Source organism: Agelaius phoeniceus, chromosome 37 (genome assembly GCF_051311805.1).
Source record: "Agelaius phoeniceus isolate bAgePho1 chromosome 37, bAgePho1.hap1, whole genome shotgun sequence".
Lineage (NCBI taxonomy): Eukaryota > Metazoa > Chordata > Aves > Passeriformes > Icteridae > Agelaius > Agelaius phoeniceus.
Genome location: NC_135302.1, coordinates 635,281 through 654,880, shown reverse-complemented (window position 1 = coordinate 654,880; position 19,600 = coordinate 635,281). Strand labels below are relative to the sequence as shown.

Below are 19,600 nucleotides of genomic sequence, written 5' to 3'. Positions count from 1 at the left end.
TGAATCTCTGGAATCTCCTTAACTTTGGGGCCATTTCTGGGTGTTTTAGTGCAGAATTTGGGGTCATTTTAGTGCCGTTCTGGGATATTTTACTGCAGATTTTGGGCGTTTTTAATGCGATTTTCTTGCTGATTTTGACCATTTTTAATCCAATTTTTCCTGGAATTTTTTCCCAATATTTTTCCGAATTTTTCCCCTCAGGAATCTCTGGAATCTCCTCAAATTTGGGGTCATTTCTGGGTGTTTTAGTGCGGGGTTTAAGCGTTTTTAATGCAGATTTTGGGTGTTTTTAATGCGATTTTCATTCTGATTTCAGCCATTTGAACCCCGATTTTTCCAGGAATTTTTTCCCAATATTTTCCCAATATTTTTTCCCTCAGGAATCTCTGGAATCTCCTTAACTTTGGGGCCATTTTGGGGTCATTTTAGTGCAAATTTTGGGATATTTTAATGCAGATTTTGAGCGTTTTTAGTGCAGATTTTGGGCGTTTTTAGTGCGATTTTCTTGCCGATTTTGACCATTTTAACCCTGATTTTTCCCGGAATTTTTTCCGGAATTTTTTCCCATTTTTCCCCTCAGGAATCTCTGGAATCTCCTTAACTTTGGGGCCATTTTGGGGTCATTTTAGTGCAGAGTTTGGGATCATTTTAGTGCAGATTTTGAGCGTTTTTACTGCAGATTTTGGCCATTTTTAATGCGATTTTCATGCAGATTTCAGTCATTTTAACTCCGATTTTTCCCGGAATTTTTCCCAGAATTTTTTCCCAATATTTTTCCCCATTTTTCCCCTCAGGAATCCCTGGAATCTCCTTAACTTTGGGGCCATTATGGGGTATTTTAGTGCAGATTTTGGGCATTTTTAATGCGATTTTCTTGCGATTTTGACCATTTTAACCCGATTTTTCCCGGAATTTTTCTCGTGATTTTTTCCCAATATTTTCCCAATATTTTTCCCCTCAGGAATCTCTGGAATCTCCTTAGGTTTGGGGCAATTTCTGGGTGTTTTAGTGTGGGTTTTAAGCGTTTTTAATGCAGATTTTGGGTGTTTTTAATGCGATTTTCTTGCCGATTTTGACCATTTTAACTCCAATTTTTCCCGGAATTTTTTCCCAATATTTTCCCAATATTTTTTCCCCTCAGGAATCCCTGAAATCTCCTTGAGTTCGGGTCCATTTTTGGGTATTTTAGTGCAAATTTGTGGGTATTTTAATGCAGATTTTGGCCATTTTTAATGCGATTTTCATGCGGATTTCGACCATTTTTAATCCAATTTTCCCGGAATTTTTTCCCAATATTTTCCCAATATTTTTTCCCTCAGGAATCCCTGAAATCTCCTCGAGTTCGGGTCCATTTCTGGGTCATTTTAGTGCAAATTTTGGGTCATTTTAGTGCAGATTTTGGGGTATTTTAATGCAGATTTTGGCCATTTTAAATCTGATTTTTTGTGCCAACTTTGACCATTTTAAACCCAATTTTCCCAGAATTTTTTCCAATATTTTTCCGAATTTTTCCCCTCAGGAATCCCTGAAATCTCCTCAAATTTGGGGTCATTTTAGTGCAGATTTTGAGCCTTTTTAATGCAGATTTTGGGATATTTTAGTGCAAATTTTGACCACTTTTAATGCGATTTCTTGCCGATTTTGACCATTTTAACTCCAATTTTTCCCGGAATTTTTCCCCAATATTTCCCAAGTTTTCCCCTCAGGAATCGCTGGAATCTCCTTAACTTTGGGGCCATTTTGGGTATTTTAGTGCAAATTTCTGGGTATTTTAATGCAGATTTTGGGTGTTTTTAATGCGATTTTCATTCTGATTTCAGCCATTTTAAATCCAATTTTTCCCGGAATTTTTTCCCAATATTTCCCAATATTTTTCCCCTCAGGAATCCCTGGAATCTCGCCGTGCCCGGGGCCGCGCCGAGCGCCTGGAGCGGCTGCTGAGGCTGAACGAGCAGCGCTGCGGCCTCAGCCCCGTCTACGGCCGGGAGGTGACTCCGGCGTCCCCTGGGGAATTTTTTGGGGGAATGGGAATTTTTGGGATTTTTTGGGATTTTTTGGGATTTGTATCCCCACAGGTCCTGCAGTTCCTGACGCTGCCCCCCAGGGAAATCCGGAGCCCGGGGGGGGCCCTGGACAGCGCCGTGCTCGGCCCCCCCAGCGCCTGCAGCAGATGAAGCCCATCCTCGACAGGTCAGGAAACTTCCGGAAGGTTCCGGAATTTTGGGGGATTTTAGGGATTTTTTTAAGGATTTAAAAAGGATTTTTAAAGGATTTTTAGGGATTTTTTTCAGATTTTTTTCAATTTTTTTCTGACTTTTTCTGAATTTTTTCTGATTTTTTTCTGACTTTGGGGGGGGGGTTTTTGATTTTTTTTGATTTTTTCTGATTTTTTTCTGAATTTTTTCTGATTTTTTTCTGAATTTTTTCCAATTTTTAGGGATTTTTAAAGGATTTTTAAAGGATTTTTTAGGGATTTTTTTCCGATTTTTTAAGGATTTTTTTCGGATTTTTTAAGGATTTTTTCAGATTTTTTTCCAATTTTTTTCTGACTTTTTCTGAATTTTTTCTGATTTTTTTCTGATTTTGGGGGGGGGGGTTTTGATTTTTTTTTGATTTTTTCTGATTTTTTTCTGAATTTTTTCTGAATTTTTTCTGAATTTTTTCCAATTTTTAGGGATTTTTAAAGGATTTTTAAAGGATTTTTTAGGGATTTTTTCTGATTTTTTTCCGATTTTTTAAGGATTTTTTTCGGATTTTTTAAGGATTTTTTCAGATTTTTTTCCAATTTTTTTCTGACTTTTTCTGAATTTTTTCTGATTTTTTTCTGATTTTGGGGGGGGTTTTCTTGATTTTTTTTTTATTTTTTCTGATTTTTTTTCTGAATTTTTTCTGAATTTTTTCTGAATTTTTTCCAATTTTTAGGGATTTTTAAAGGATTTTTTAGGGATTTTTTCTGATTTTTTTCCGATTTTTTAAGGATTTTTTTCAGATTTTTTAAGGATTTTTTCAGATTTTTTTCCAATTTTTTTCTGACTTTTCTGAATTTTTTCTGATTTTTTTCTGATTTTGGGGGGTTTTTTTTTGATTTTTTTTTTATTTTTTCTGATTTTTTTTCTGAATTTTTCTGAATTTTTTCTGAATTTTTTCCAATTTTTAGGGATTTTTAAAGGATTTTTAAAGGATTTTTTAGGGATTTTTTTCTGAATTTTTTCCGATTTTTTAAGGATTTTTTTCAGATTTTTTAAGGATTTTTTCGGATTTTTTAAGGATTTTTTAAGATTTTTTTTCAGATTTTTTAGGAATTTTTTTCTGATTTTTTTAAGGATTTTTTCCGGTTTTTTTTTTCTGATTTTTTCCATTTTTTTTCGGATTTTTTAGGGATTTTTTTTCTGATTATTTAAGGATTTTTTTAGGGATTTTTTTCTGAATTTTTTCTGATTTTTTTCTGAATTTTTCCTGAATTTTTCCTGAATTTTTTCCAATTTTATAGGGATTTTTTTCTGATTTTTTAGGGATTTTTAAAGGATTTTTCTGGTTTTTTAGGGATTTTTTTCTGATTTTTTAGGATTTTTAAAAGATTTTTCTGTTTTTTTAGGGATTTTTTTCTGGTTTTTTTCTGATTTTTTTAGGAATTTTTTCTGAATTTTTTCCAATTTTTTAGGGATTTTTTTCTGATTTTTAGGGATTTTTTTTCTATTTTTTAGGGATTTTTAAAGGATTTTTTTTCGGAATTTTTCCAGACTGTTTTCAGGTTTTTTTCTGATTTTTAGGGATATTTTTCTGATTTTTTGGGGATATTTTTTTTAATTTTTAGGATTTTTTTTCTGATTTTTAAGGATTTTTTTCTGATTTTTTAAGGATTTTTTCCGTTTTTTAGGGATTTTTTTTCTGATTTTTTCAATATTTTTTCCGATTTTTTAGAATTTTTTTTTTTAATTTTTTAAGGATAATTTTCCAGATTTTTTTTTCTGATTTTTTGGGGATTTTTTTCTGATTTTTTTTAGGATTTTTTTCTGATTTTTTTTTCTGATTTTTTTTAAAGATTTTTTAAGGATTTTTTTCTGATTTTTTAAAGATTTTTTTAGGATTTTTTTTCTGATTTTTTAGGATTTTTTTCCGATTTTTTCTGATTTTTAAGGACTTTTTTCTGATTTTTTAGGGATTTTTTTAGGGTTTTTTTTCAGATTTTTTCAGATTTTTTTTTTTATTTTTTATTTTTTAAGGATCTTTTCCGATTTTTTAGGATTTTTTCGGATTTTTTTCCAATTTTTTGGGGAATTTTTTGGGGATTTATTTGGTGATTTTTGGGAATTTTTGGGGAATTTATTTGGGGATTTATTTGGGATTTATTTGGTGATTTTGGGGGAATTTTTGGGGAATTTTTTGGGATTTATTTGGTGATTTTGGGGGAATTTTTGGGGAATTTTTTGGGATTTATTTGGGATTTTTTGGGGATTTTTTTGGTGATTTCTGGGAAATTTTTTGGGATTTATTTGGGATTTTTTTGGGATTTTTTTGGTGATTTCTGGGAAATTTTTTGGGATTTATTTGGTGATTTTTGGGGAACCCAACGTCCCCATGGGCCAGTCCAAGTCACTTTAGGGGGGGATCCAGAATCTTTGGACCATTCCACATCCCCATAGGGGGAACCCAGCCCCCCATATCGATGTCCCCAAGGTGCCACCGCCCCATTTCCGTGTCCCCAAATCCCCATTGCAGTGTCCCCAATGTCCCCAGGGGTGTCCCCAATGTCCCCATGGGCCAGTCCACGTCACTTTAGGGGGGGATCCAGGACCTTTGGACTATTCCACATCCCCATAGGGGTGTCCCAATGTCCCCAAGGTGTCCCCAAGGTGCCACCACCCCATCTCCATGTCCCCAAATCCCCATTTCGGTGTCCCCAAATCCCCATTTCCGTGTCCCCATTGTCCCCAGGGGTGTCCCCAATGTCCCCATGGGCCAGTCCAAGTCACTTTAGGGGGGGGATCCAGGGCCTTTGGACCATTCCACATCCCCATAGGGGGAGCCCAGCCCCCCATATCGATGTCCCCAAGGTGCCACCTCCCCGTCTCCGTGTCCCCAAATCCCCATTTCAGTGTCCCCAAATCCCCATTTCAGTGTCCCCAATGTCCCCAGGGGTGTCCCCAGTGTCCCCATGGGCCAGTCCAAGTCACTTTAGGGGGGGATCCGCTGACTCCAGTGCCACAATCCCCCCATAAGGCGGTGTCCCAGTGTCCCCAGTGATGTCCCCAAGGTGCCACCACCCCGTCTCCATGTCCCCAAATTCTCACGGAGAGGTTCTAATGTCCTCATGGGCCAGTCCAAGTCACTTCAGGGGGGGATCCAGGACCTTTGGGCTCTTCCATCTCCCCTGAGGGGGTGTCCCAACATCCTCAGTGATGTCCCCAAGGTGCCACCTCCCCGTCTCCGTGTCCCCTGCCCAGGTTCCTGGTGGCCGTGCCGGCGGTGGCCTCCCGGGGCGTGTCCCCAGTGTCCCCATGGGCCAGTCCAAGTCACTTTAGGGGGGGATCCGCTGACTCCAGTGCCACAATCCCCCCATAAGGCGGTGTCCCAGTGTCCTCAGTGATGTCCCCAAGGTGCCACCTCCCCGTGTCCCTGTCCCCTGCCCAGGTTCCTGGTGGCGGTGCCGGCGGTGGCCTCCCGGGGCGTGTCCCTGCACAGCGGCCGCCCCCCGCCCTGGGCGCAGCGGCAGCGGCAGCGCCTGGAGCAGCGGCTGCGGGAGGAGCTGAGGGCCCGCGGCGCTCACCTGGCCCAGGGGCTGCAGACGCAGTTCCCTGACCCGCGGCTGGTGCAGTACGACTGCGGTGAGGGGACATTGGGGACATTGAGGGGACATTGGGGACATTGAGGGGACACCGGGGACAGCCAGGGGGGTGGGGACAGCCAGGGGGTGGGGACAGCCAGGGGGTGGGGACAGCCAGAGGGGTGGGGACAGCCAGGGGGGTGGGGACAGTCAGGGGGGGTGGGGACAGCCAGGGGGGTGGGGACAGTCAGAGGGGTTGGGGATGTTGGGGACATTGAGGGGATTGGGGACATTGAGGAGATTGGGGACATCCAGAGGGGTTGGGGACATTGGGGATGTTGAGGGGACTGGGGACATCCAGGGGACTGGAGACATTGGGGACATGGAGGGGGTTGGGGACATCCAGAGGGGTTGGGGACATTGAGGGGATTGGGGACATTGAGGGCATTGGGGACGTTCAGGGGGATTGGGGACATTCAGGGGGATTGGGGACATTGAGGGGATTGGGGACATTGAGGGGACTGGGGACATCCAGAGGGGTTGGGGACATTGAGGGCATTGGGGACGTTCAGGGGGACTGGGGACATTGAGGGCATTGGGGACGTTGGGGACACTGGGGGTGTTGGGGACATTGAGGGTGTTGGGGACATTGAGGGCACTGGGGACATCCAGAGGGGTTGGGGACACCTGGGGACAATTGGGGGGTTGGGGACATTGAGGGCATTGGGGACGTTGGGGACACTCGGGGCGCTGGGGACACTCAGGGGGCTGGGGACAGTCAGGGGGGTTGGGGATGTTGGGGACATTGAGGGGATTGGGGACATTGAGGAGATTGGGGACATCCAGAGGGGTTGGGGACATTGAGGAGATTGGGGACATCCAGAGGGGTTGGGGACATTGGGGATGTTGAGGGGACTGGGGACATCCAGGGGACTGGAGACATTGGGGACATGGAGGGGGTTGGGGACATCCAGAGGGGTTGGGGACATTGAGGGGACTGGGGACGTTGAGGGCATTGGGGACACTGGGGACACTCGGGGGGGTTGGGGACAGTCAGGGGGCTGGGGACATCCAGAGGGGATTGGGGACATTGGGGACATTGAGGGGATTGGGGACATTGAGGGCATCCAGGGGATTGGGGACATCCAGAGGGGCTGGGGACACCTGGGGACAATCGGGGGATTGGGGACATTGAGGGCATTGGGGACATTGAGGGCATTGGGGACACTGGGGACACTCGGGGGTCTGGGGACAGCCTGGGGGGTTGGGGACAGTCAGGGCGGTTGGGGATGTTGGGGACAGCCAGGGGGGCTGGGGACACTCAGGGGGGTTGGGGACTCTGGGGACACTCGGGGCACTGGTGGGGACAGCCAGGGGGATTGGGGACATTGGGGACACTCAGGGGGTGGGGACAGTCAGAGGGGCTGGGGGACATTGAGGGCATTGGGGACGTTGAGGGGATTGGGGACACTGGGGACACTCGGGGCACTGGTGGGGACAGTCGGGGGGGCGGGGACATCCGGAGGGGTTGGGGACACTGGGGACATCCAGAGGGGTTGGGGACGTTGGGGACATTGAGGGCATTGGGGACATCCAGAGGGGACTGGGGACATTGAGGGCATTGGGGACACTGGGGACACTCGAGGGACTGGGGACATCCAGAGAGATTGGGGACATTCAGAGGGGTTGGGGACATCCAGGGGGATTGGGGACACCGGGGACACTCAGGGGGCTGGGGACAATTCAGTGAATTTTGGGCTAAAATCTTGGGGATTTTTTAGGATATTTTGGGGTTTTTGGTGTCCCTCACCTGTCCCTCACTGTGACCAATACATTGAATTTTTGGGTGAATTTCGCTGATTTTTGGGGCCGATTTAATGAATTTTGGGCTAAAATCTTGGGGATTTTTTGTATTTTTTGGGTGTTTTTGCTGTCCCTCACCTGTCCCTCACCTGTGCACAATACACTGAAATTTTCAGTGCATTCAGGTGATTTTTGGGGCCAATTTAATGAATTTTGGGGCCAAATCTTTGGGATTTTTTTTGTATTTTTTTGGGGTTTTTGGTGTCCCTCACTGTGACCAATTAGCTGAATTTTTAAGTGAATTTTGCTGATTTTTGGGACCAATTTAGTGAATTTTGGGTAAAATTTTGGGGATTTTTAGGATTTTTTGTGTTTTCACTGTCCCTCACTGTGACCAATACATTGAATTTTTAAGTGAATTTCTCTGATTTTTGGGGCCGATTTAATGAATTTTGGGGCAAAATCCCGGGGATTTTTTGTATTTTTTTGGGGTTTTCGGCGTCCCTCACCTGTGCACAATACATTGAATTTTTAAGTGAATTTCGCTGATTTTTGGGGCCGATTCAGTGAATTTTGGGCTAAAATCTCGGGGATTTTTTGTATTTTTTGGGTGTTTTCTGCCTCCCTCACCTGCCCCTCACCTGTGCACAATACATTGAATTTTTAAGTGAATTTCGCTGATTTTTGGGGCCAATTTAGTGAATTTTGGGGTAAAATATTTGGGATTTTGGGATTTTTTAGGATTTTTTTTGGGTTTTTTGGTGTCCCTCACTGGGACCAATACATTGAATTTTTAAGTGAATTTTGCTGATTTTTGGGGTCAAATCTTCGGGATCTCTTTAATTCTTTCAGTATTTTTTTGAGTAGATTCAGGAAACTTTTGGGGCCAATTTAGAGAATTTTGGGGTAAAATCTTGGGGATTTTTTTAGGATTTTTTTGGGTTTTTTGGTGTCCCTCACCGTGACTAACTCAGTGAATTTTTAAGTGAATTTCGCTGATTTTTGGGGGCAAATTCAGTGAATTTTGGGCTAAAATCTCGGGGATTTTTTGGTATTTTTTGGGGTTTTTGGTGTCCCTCACCTGCCCCTCACCTGTGCACAATACACTGAATTTTTCAGTGAATTTTGCTGATTTTTGGGGCCAATTTAGTGAATTTTTGGGGTCAAATCTTCGGGATCTCTTTAATTCTTTCAGTATTTTTTTGAGTAGATTCAGGAAACTTTTGGGGCCAATTTAGAGAATTTTGGGGTAAAATTTTGGGGATTTTTAGGATTTTTTCAGGTTTTTGCTGTCCCTCACCTGACCCTCACTGTGACCAATTCAGGGAATTTTTGGGTGAATTTCTCTGATTTTTGGGGCCGATTTCATGAATTTTGGGCTAAAATCTCGGGGATTTTTTTGTATTTTTTTCGGGGTTTTCACTGTCCCTCACCTGCCCCTCACCGTGACCAATTCAGTGAATTTTTAAGTGAATTTTGCTGATTTTTGGGCCCAATTTAGTGAATTTTGGGGTAAAATTTTGGGGATTTTTAGGATTTTTTCGGGGTTTTCGGTGTCCCTCACTGTGACCAATTCAGTGAATTTTTGGGTGAATTTCGCTGATTTTTGGGGTCCATTCAGTGAATTTTGGCGTAAAATCTTTGGGATTTTTTAGGATTTTTTGGGTTTTCACTGTCCCTCACTGGGACCAATTCAGTGAATTTTGGGCTAAAATCTTGGGGATTTTTAGGATTTTTTCGGGGTTTTCGGTGTCCCTCACTGGGACCAATTCAGGGAATTTTTGGGTGAATTTTGCTGATTTTTGGGGCAAATTCAGTGAATTTTGGGCTAAAATCTTGGGGATTTTTTGGTATTTTTTGGGGTTTTCAGCGTCCCTCACCTGCCCCTCACCTGTGCACAATACATTGAATTTTTAAGTGAATTTCGCTGATTTTTGGGGCCAATTTAGTGAATTTTGGGGTAAAATATTTGGGATTTTGGGGATTTTTTAGGATTTTTTTTGGGTTTTTTGGTGTCCCTCACTGGGACCAATACATTGAATTTTTAAGTGAATTTTGCTGATTTTTGGGGTCAAATCTTCGGGGTCTCTTTTATTCTTTCAGTATTTTTTGAGTAGATTCAGGAAACTTTTGGAGTCAATTTAGAGAATTTTGGGGGTAAAATCTTGGGGATTTTTTTAGCATTTTTTGGGGTTTTCAGTGTCCCTCACCGTGACCAATTCAGTGAATTTTTAAGTGAATTTCGCTGATTTTTGGGGCCAATTTAGTAAATTTTGGGTTAAAATCTTGGGGATTTGGGGCATTTTTTACAGATTTTTTGGGGTTTTTGGTGTCCCTCACCTGCCCCTCACCTGTGACCAATTCACTGAATTTTTAAGTGAATTTCACTGATTTTTGGGGCCGATTTAATGAATTTTGGGACCAAATCTTTGGGATTTTTTTCGGATTTTTTGGGGTTTTTGGTGTCTCTCACCTGTCCCTCACTGGGACCAATTCAGGGAATTTTTCAGTGAATTTTGCTGATTTTTGGGGCCAATTTTGGGGTAAAATCTTTGGGATTTTGGGCATTTTTTTAAAGATTTTTTGGGGTTTTTGGTGTCCCTCACTGTGACCAATTTTTAAGTGAATTTCGCTGATTTTTGGGGCCGATTCAGTGAATTTTGGTGTAAAATCTTGGGGATTTTTTTAGGATTTTTTGGGGGTTTTTGGTGTCCCTCACTGGGACCAATTCAGTGAATTTTTAAGTGAATTTCGCTGATTTTTGGGGTAAAATCTTTGGGATCTCTTTTATTTTTTCAGGAATTTTTTAAAGTAGATTCAGGTAACTTTTGGGGCCAATTTAGTGAATTTTGGGGGTAAAATCTTGGGGATTTTTTTAGGATTTTTTGGGGTTTTTTGGTGTCCCTCACTGTGACCAATTCAGGGAATTTTTGGGTGAATTTCGCTGATTTTTGGGACCGATTTAACGAATTTTGGGCTAAAATCTTGGGGATTTTTTGTATTTTTTGGGTTTTTTGCTGTCCCTCATCTGTCCCTCACCTGTGCACAATACATTGAATTTTTAAGTGAATTTCGCTGATTTTTGGGGTCGATTCAGTGAATTTTGGGGTAAAATCTTTGGGGATTTTTAGGATTTTTTCGGGGTTTTCGGTGTCCCTCACTGGGACCAATTCAGGGAATTTTTAAGTGAATTTTGCTGATTTTTGGGGCCGATTTAACGAATTTTGGGCTAAAATCTCGGGGATTTTTTGTATTTTTTGGGGTTTTTCTGCCTCCCTCACCTGCCCCTCACCTGTCCCCACCTGTCCCTCACCTGTGCACAATACATTGAATTTTTACGTGAATTTTGCTGATTTTTGGGGTCCATTCAGTGAATTTTGGCATAAAATCTTTGGGATTTTTTAGGATTTTTTGGGTTTTTGGTGTCCCTCACTGCGACCAATTCAGTGAATTTTTAAGTGAATTTCGCTGATTTTTGGGGTAAAATCTTTGGGATCTCTTTTATTTTTCCAGGAATTTTTTTAAGTAGATTCAGGTAACTTTTGGAGTCAATTTAGAGAATTTTGGGGGTAAAATCTTGGGGATTTTTTTAGGATTTTTTGGGGTTTTCAGTGTCCCTCACCGTGACCAATTCAGTGAATTTTTAAGTGAATTTTGCTGATTTTTGGGGCCAATTTAGTAAATTTTGGGTTAAAATCTTGGGGATTTGGGGCATTTTTTAAAGATTTTTTGGGGTTTTTGGTGTCCCTCACCTGCCCCTCACCTGTGACCAATTCACTGAATTTTTAAGTGAATTCTGGTGATTTTTGGGGTCGATTTAATGAATTTTGGGGTAAAATCTTTGGGATTTTTTTAGGATATTTTGGGGTTTTTGGTGTCCCTCACCTGTCCCTCACTGTGACCAATACATTGAATTTTTGGGTGAATTTCGCTGATTTTTGGGGCCGATTTAATGAATTTTGGGCTAAAATCTTGGGGATTTTTTGTATTTTTTGGGTGTTTTTGCTGTCCCTCACCTGTCCCTCACCTGTGCACAATACACTGAAATTTTCAGTGCATTCAGGTGATTTTTGGGGCCAATTTAATGAATTTTGGGGCCAAATCTTTGGGATTTTTTTTGTATTTTTTTGGGGTTTTTGGTGTCCCTCACTGTGACCAATTAGCTGAATTTTTAAGTGAATTTTGCTGATTTTTGGGACCAATTTAGTGAATTTTGGGTAAAATTTTGGGGATTTTTAGGATTTTTTGTGTTTTCACTGTCCCTCACTGTGACCAATACATTGAATTTTTAAGTGAATTTCTCTGATTTTTGGGGCCGATTTAATGAATTTTGGGGCAAAATCCCGGGGATTTTTTGTATTTTTTTGGGGTTTTCGGCGTCCCTCACCTGTGCACAATACATTGAATTTTTAAGTGAACTTCTCTGATTTTTGGGGCAAATTCAGTGAATTTTGGGCTAAAATCTCGGGGATTTTTTGTATTTTTCGGGTGTTTTCTGCGTCCCTCACCTGTCCCTCACCTGTGCACAATACATTGAATTTTTAAGTGAATTTTGCTGATTTTTGGGGCCGATTTAGTGAATTTTGGGCTAAAATCTTGGGGATTTTTTGTATTTTTTTCGGGGTTTTTGGTGTCCCTCACCTGCCCCTCACCTGTGCACAATACATTGAATTTTTAAGTGAATTTCGCTGATTTTTGGGACCAATTTAGTGAATTTTTGGGGTCAAATCTTCGGGATCTCTTTAATTCTTTCAGTATTTTTTTGAGTAGATTCAGGAAACTTTTGGGGCCAATTTAGAGAATTTTGGGGTAAAATTTTGGGGATTTTTAGGATTTTTTCAGGTTTTTGCTGTCCCTCACCTGACCCTCACTGGGACCAATTCAGTGAATTTTTAACTGAATTTCGCTGATTTTTGGGGTCGATTCAGTGAATTTTGGGCTAAAATCTTGGGGATTTTTTGTATTTTTTGGGTGTTTTCAGCATCCCTCACCTGTCCCTCACCTGTGCACAATACATTGAATTTTTAAGTGAATTTTGCTGATTTTTGGGGCCAATTCAGTGAATTTTGAGGTAAAATCTTTGGGATTTTTTTAGGATTTCTTGGGGGTTTTTGGTGTCCCTCACCTGTCCCTCACTGTGACCAATTCAGGGAATTTTTGGGTGAATTTCGCTGATTTTTGGGGCCAATTTAATGAATTTTGGGGGTAAAATCTCGGGGATTTTTTAGGATTTTTTTGGGGGTTTTTGGTGTCCCTCACTGTGACCAATTCAGTGAATTTTTAAGTGAATTTCGCTGATTTTTGGGGTCAATTTAGTGAATTTGGGGTAAAATCTTTGGGATTTTTTTAGGATTTTTTGGGTTTTTGCTGTCCCTCACTGTGACCAATTCAGGGAATTTTTAAGTGAATTTTGCTGATTTTTGGGACCAATTTAGTGAATTTTGGGTTAAAATCTTGGGGATTTTGGGCATTTTTTAAAGATTTTTTGGGATTTTTGGTGTCCCTCACTGTGACCAATTTTTAAGTGAATTTCACTGAATTTTTACATGAATTTTGCTGATTTTTGGGGCCGATTTAGTGAATTTTGGGCTAAAATCTTGGGGATTTTTTGTATTTTTTCCGGGTTTTCACTGTCCCTCACCTGCCCCTCACCGTGACCAATTCAGGGAATTTTTAAGTGAATTTTGCTGATTTTTGGGGCAAATTCAGTGAATTTTGGGCTAAAATCTTGGGGATTTTTTGTACTTTTTTGGGGTTTTCACCATCCCTCACCTGTGCCTCACCTGTCCCTCACCGTGACCAATTTTGTGAATTTTTGGGTGAATTTTGCTGATTTTTGGGGTCCATTCAGTGAATTTTGGTGTAAAATCTTTGGGATTTTTTAGGATTTTTTGGGTTTTCACTGTCCCTCACTGGGACCAATTCAGTGAATTTTTAAGTGAATTTTGCTGATTTTTGGGGCCAATTTAGTGAATTTTGGGCTAAAATCTTGGGGATTTTTTGTATTTTTTGGGTATTTTCAGCGTCCCTCACCTGCCCCTCACCTGTGCACAATACACTGAATTTTAAAGTGAATTTTGCTGATTTTTGGGACCGATTTAATGAATTTTGGGCTAAAATCTTTGGGATTTTTTTGTATTTTTTGGGTTTTTTGCTGTCCCTCATCTGTCCCTCACCTGTGCACAATACATTGAATTTTTAAGTGAATTTCGCTGATTTTTGGGGCCGATTCAGTGAATTTTGGGGTAAAATCTTTGGGGATTTTTAGGATTTTTTCGGGGTTTTCGGTGTCCCTCACTGGGACCAATTCAGGGAATTTTTAAGTGAATTTTGCTGATTTTTGGGGCTGATTCAGTGAATTTTGGTGTAAAATCTTGGGGATTTTTTGTATTTTTTGGGGGTTTTCGCCGTCCCCCCTCACCTGTCCCTCACTGTGACCAATACATTGAATTTTTAAGTGAATTTCTCTGATTTTTGGGGCCGATTTAACGAATTTCGGGCTAAAATCTCGGGGATTTTTTGTATTTTTGGGGGTTTTTCTGCCTCCCTCACCTGTCCCTCACCTGTGCCCAGGTAAGCTGCAGGCCCTGGACGTGCTCCTGCGCCGGCTGCGCGCCGGGGGGCACCGGGTGCTGATCTTCACGCAGATGACGCGGATGCTGGACGTGCTCGAGCGCTTCCTCACCTTCCACGGGCACATCTACCTGCGCCTGGACGGCTCCACCCGCGTGGAGCAGAGACAGGTGAGCCTGGATACACCTGGGATACACCTGGGTGTGATTGGGATACACCTGGGTGCAGTTAGAGACACCTGGGATACACCTGGGATACACCTGGGATACACCTGGGATACACCTGGGATACACCTGGGATACACCTGGGATACACCTGGATACACCTGGGATACACCTGGGATACACCTGGGTACACCTGGGATACACCTGGGTGGGGTTAGACACACCTGGGATACACCTGGGGCACATCTACCTGCGCCTGGATGGCTCCACCTGCGTGGAGCAGAGACAGGTGAGCCCTGACACACCTGGGATACACCTGGGATACACCTGGGATACACCTGGGTGGGGTTAGAGACACCTGGGATACACCTGGATACACCTGGGATACACCTGGGTGGGGTCAGACACACCTGGGATACACCTGGGATACACCTGGGTATGATTGGGATACACCTGGGTGGGGTCAGACACACCTGGGATACACCTGGGATACACCTGGGTATGATTGGGATACACCTGGGTGGGGTCAGACACACCTGGGATACACCTGGGTACACCTGGGTGCAGTTAGAGACACCTGGGATACACCTGGGACACACCTGGGATACACCTGGGGCACATCTACCTGCGCCTGGATGGCTCCACCCGCGTGGAGCAGAGACAGGTGAGCCCTGAAACACCTGGGGAGGGGTCAGATACACCTGGGTACACCTGGGTGCAGTTAGAGACACCTGGGATACACCTGGGATACACCTGGGTGCAGTTAGAGACACCTGGGATACACCTGGGTGGGGTCAGACACACCTGGGATACACCTGGGTGCAGTTAGAGACACCTGGGATACACCTGGGACACACCTGGGGCACATCTACCTGCGCCTGGACGGCTCCACCCGCGTGGAGCAGAGACAGGTGAGCCCTGAAACACCTGGGATACACCTGGGTGTGATTGGGATACACCTGGGTGCAGTTAGAGACACCTGGGATACACCTGGGTGCAGTTAGAGACAGGTGGGACACACCTGGATACACCTGGGTGCGCCTGGGATACACCTGGACACACCTAAGTAGGGTCAGACACACCTGGGATACACTTGGATACACCTGGGTGGGGTCAGACACACCTGGGACCCACCTGGGGCACATCTGCCTGCGCCTGGACGGCTCCACCTGCGTGGAGCAGAGACAGGTGAGCCCTGATACACCTGGGGAGGGGTCAGATACACCTGGGATACACCTGGGATACACCTGGGGTGGGGTTAGACTCACCTGGGACACACCTGGATACACCTGGGTGTGATTGGGATACACCTGGTTGCAGTCAGGTGTGGCTGGGATACACCTGGAGGCTGTTAGAGACACCTGAGACACACCTGGGTGGGGTCAGACACACCTGGGATACACCTGAGATACACCTGGGTGGGGTTAGAGACACCTGAGACACACCTGGAAACACCTCAGTAGGGTCAGACACACCTGGGATACACCTGGGCACACCCGGGGCACACCTGGGGAGGGGTTAGACACACCTGGGATACACCTGGGTGGGGTCAGACACACCTGGGATACACCTGGGTGCAGTCAGGTGTGGCTGAGACACACCTGGAGACTGTAGCACCTCCAGGTGTGCCCCAGGTGTGCCCAGGTGTCTCTAACCCCACCCAGGTGTGCCCAGGTGTCCCAATTCCCACTTCCCTCCTTGTTTCTTTGCCCTGATGTTTTTCCCCCCATCCCCTCACCTGTGCCCAGGTGTCCCTCAGGTGTCCTTAACCCCAATTCGGTGCTACCAGGTGTGCCCAGGTGTCTCAGGTGAGCTCCTGAGTGCCCTGAGGTCCAACCCAGGTGTGCCCCAGGTGTCTCAGATGTGCCCCAAGTGTCTCAGGTGTGTCCCAGGTGCAGCAAGCTCACTCCCAGGTGTGCCCAGATGTATCCCAGCTGTCTCAGGTGTGCCCAGGTGTGCCCCAGGTGTCTCAGGTGAGCTCCTGAGTGCCCTGGGTGTGCCCCAGGTGTGCCCAGCTGTGCCCCAGCTATCTCAGGGTGTGCCCAGGTGTGCCCCAGGTATCTCAGGTGTGTCTCAGGTGTTCCCGCCCCTCACCTGCCCGCAGGCCCTCATGCAGCGCTTCAACGCCGACAGGCGAATCTTCTGCTCCATGCTGTGCCCAGGTGTCCCTCACCCCAATTTGGTGCTACCAGGTGTGCCCCAGGTGTGCCCCAACTGCCCCAAGCTGACTCCCAGGTGTGCCCCAGGTGTCTCAGGGTGTACCCAGGTGTGTCTCAGGTGTGCTCCAAGCTCACTCCCAGGTGTGCCCCAGGTGTGCCCCAGCTATCTCAGGGTGTGCCCCAGGTGCGCTCCAGGTGCACCAAGCTCACTCCCAGGTGTGCCCCAGGTGTCTCAGGTGTGCCCCAGCTATCTCAGGGTGCGCCCAGGTGTGCCCCAAGCTCACTCCCAGGTGTGCCCCAGCTGTGCCCCAGGTATCTCAGGTGTGCCCAGGTGTGCCCAGGTGTGCCCCAGGTGCTCCAAACTCACTCTCAGCTGTGCCCCAGGTATCTCAGGTGTGCCCCTGAGTGCCCTGAGGTCCAACCCAGGTGTGCCCCAGGTATCTCAGGTGTGCCCCAGCTGTGCCCTGGGTGTGCCCCAGGTGCACCAAGCTCACTCCCAGGTGTGCCCCAGGTGAGCTCCTAAGTGCCCTGAGGTCCAACCCAGGTGTGCCCAGGTGTGCCCAGGTGTACCCAGGTCTGCCCCAGGTGCGCCCCAGGTGAGCCCCAGCTGTGCCCCAGCTGTGCCCCAGCTATCTCAGGGTGTGCCCAGGTGTACCCAGGTGTGCCCCAGCTGTACCCAGGTGTGCCCCAGGTGTACCCAGGTATCTCAGGTGTACCCAGGTGTGTCCCAGGTATCTCAGGGTGTGCCCAGGTGTGCCCCAGGTGTCTCAGGTGTGCCCAGGTGTACCCAGGTGTGCCCAGGTGTGCCCCAGGTGTGCCCCAGGTGTGCCCCAAGCTCACTCCCAGGTGTGCCCCATGTATGCCCAGGTGTTCCGCCCCTCACCTGTGCGCTCACCTGTGCCCCGCCCCTCACCTGTTCCCCCTCACCTGTGCCCTCAGGCCCTCATGGAGCGCTTCAACGCCGACAAGCGAATTTTCTGCTTCATCCTCTCCACGCGCTCGGGCGGCGTCGGCGTCAACCTGGCGGGGGCGGACACGGTCGTGTTCTACGACTCGGACTGGAACCCGACCATGGACGCGCAGGCGCAGGACAGGTGCCACCGCATCGGCCAGACCCGCGACGTGCACATCTACAGGTGAGAGCACACCTGGGCAGGTACAGGACAGGTGCCACCGCATCGGCCAGACCCGCGACGTGCACATCTACAGGTGAGCACACACACCTGGGCAGGTGCCACCGCATCGGCCAGACCCGCGACGTGCACATCTACAGGTGAGAGCACAGGTACAGGTGCCACCGCATCGGCCAGACCCGCGACGTGCACATCTACAGGTGAGCACACCTGGGCACAGGTACAGGTGCCACCGCATCGGCCAGACCCGCGACGTGCACATCTACAGGTGAGCACACACCTGAGGAGCTCACCTGTAGCACCTGGAGCTCACCTGTGTGGCTCTATGGGAGTTAGGAGCTCACCTGTGCCGGTATTTGGGATCTAGGAGCTCACCTGGGCAGGTACTTGGGAGTTATGGACTCACCTCTGCAGCTGGAGAAGCACCTGGAGCTCACCTGTGTGGCTCTATGGGAGTCAGGAGCTCACCTGTAGCACCTGGAGCTCACCTGTGCAGGGATTTGGGATTTAGGAGCTCACCTGTGCAGGTGTTTGGGTACCTGGGCAGGTGCAGGACAGGTGCCACCGCATCGGCCAGACCCGCGACGTGCACATCTACAGGTGAGCACACACACCTGGGAGGCGAGTTAGGAGCTCACCTGGAGCTCACCTGTGTGGCTGAAGGGGAGTTAGGAGCTCACCTGTGCAGGTATTCGGGATTTAGGAGCTCACCTGGGCAGTTGGAGAAGCACCTGGAGCTCACCTGTGTGGCTCTATGGGAGTCAGGAGCTCACCTGTAGCACCTGGAGCTCACCTGGGCAGGTGTTTGGGATTTAGGAGCTCACCTGTGTGGTTGTATGGGAGTCAGGAGCTCACCTATGCGGGGATTTGGGTACCTGGGCAGGTACAGGACAGGTGCCACCGCATCAGCCAGACCCGCGACGTGCACATCTACAGGTGAGAGCACCTGGGCAGGTACAGGTGCCACCGCATCGGCCAGACCCGCGACGTGCACATCTACAGGTGAGCACACACACACCTGGGGAGCTCACCTGTAGCACCTGGAGCTCACCTGTGTGGCTGTATGGGAGTTAGGAGCTCACCTGTGCAGCTGGAGAAGCACTGGTGCTCACCTGTGCCGGTATTTGGGATTTAGGAGCTCACCTGTAGCACCTGGAGAAGCACCTGGAGCTCACCTGTGTGCCTGTGTGGGATTTAGGAGCTCACCTGGAGCTCACCTGGGCAGGTAGTTGGGAGTCAGGAGCTCACCTGGGCAGGGATTTGGGTACCTGGGCAGGACAGGTGCCACCGCATCGGCCAGACCCGCGACGTGCACATCTACAGGTGAGCACACACCTGGGGAGCTCACCTGGGCAGTTGGAGAAGCACCTGGTGCTCACCTGTGTGGCTCTATGGGAGTTAGGAGCTCACCTGTAGCACCTGGAGCTCACCTGGGCGGGGATTTGGGAGTTAGGAGCTCACCTGTAGCACCTGGAGCTCACCTGTGCAGGTAGTTGGGATTTAGGAGCTCACCTGTGTGGCTCTATGAGAGTCAGGAGCTCACCTGTGCAGGGATTTGGGTACCTGGGCAGGACAGGTGCCACCGCATTGGCCACACCTGCGACGTGCACATCTACAGGTGAGAACACCTGGAGCTCACCTGTGTGGCTCTATGAGAGTCAGGAGCTCACCTGGGCAGGTGTTTGCGAGTTATGGACTCACCTGTAGCACCTGGAGCTCACCTGTGTGGCTGTATGGGAGTTATGGACTCACCTGTGCAGCTGGAGAAGCACCTGGAGCTCACCTGTGCAGGTGTTTGGGATTTAGGAGCTCACCTGTAGCACCTGGAGCTCACCTGTGTGGCTCTATGGGAGTTAGGAGCTCACCTGTGCAGGTATTTGGGATCTAGGAGCTCACCTGGGCAGGTACTTGGGAGTTATGGACTCACCTGTGCACCTGGAGAAGCACCTGGAGCTCACCTGTGTGGCTGTGTGGGATTTAGGAGCTCACCTGTGTGGTTGTATG

At 46.8% G+C, this 19,600-nt stretch overlaps 1 protein-coding gene across 1 annotated transcript in view; it reads left to right on the top strand.

Annotated features, from left to right (window-relative positions):
- Positions 1–1,837: 1,837 nt before the first annotated feature.
- Positions 1,838–19,600, top strand: part of LOC143691940 (helicase SRCAP-like) — a 37,503-nt gene continuing 19,740 nt past the window's right edge. Inside the window, exons 1-5 of the mRNA XM_077171012.1 lie at positions 1,838–1,988; positions 2,076–2,190; positions 5,632–5,825; positions 14,141–14,310; positions 17,403–17,599. Of these exons, the coding sequence (XP_077027127.1) occupies positions 2,171–2,190; positions 5,632–5,825; positions 14,141–14,310; positions 17,403–17,599 (581 nt within the window). The 5' untranslated portion in view covers positions 1,838–1,988; positions 2,076–2,170. The remainder of the gene's footprint in view (positions 1,989–2,075; positions 2,191–5,631; positions 5,826–14,140; positions 14,311–17,402; positions 17,600–19,600) is intronic.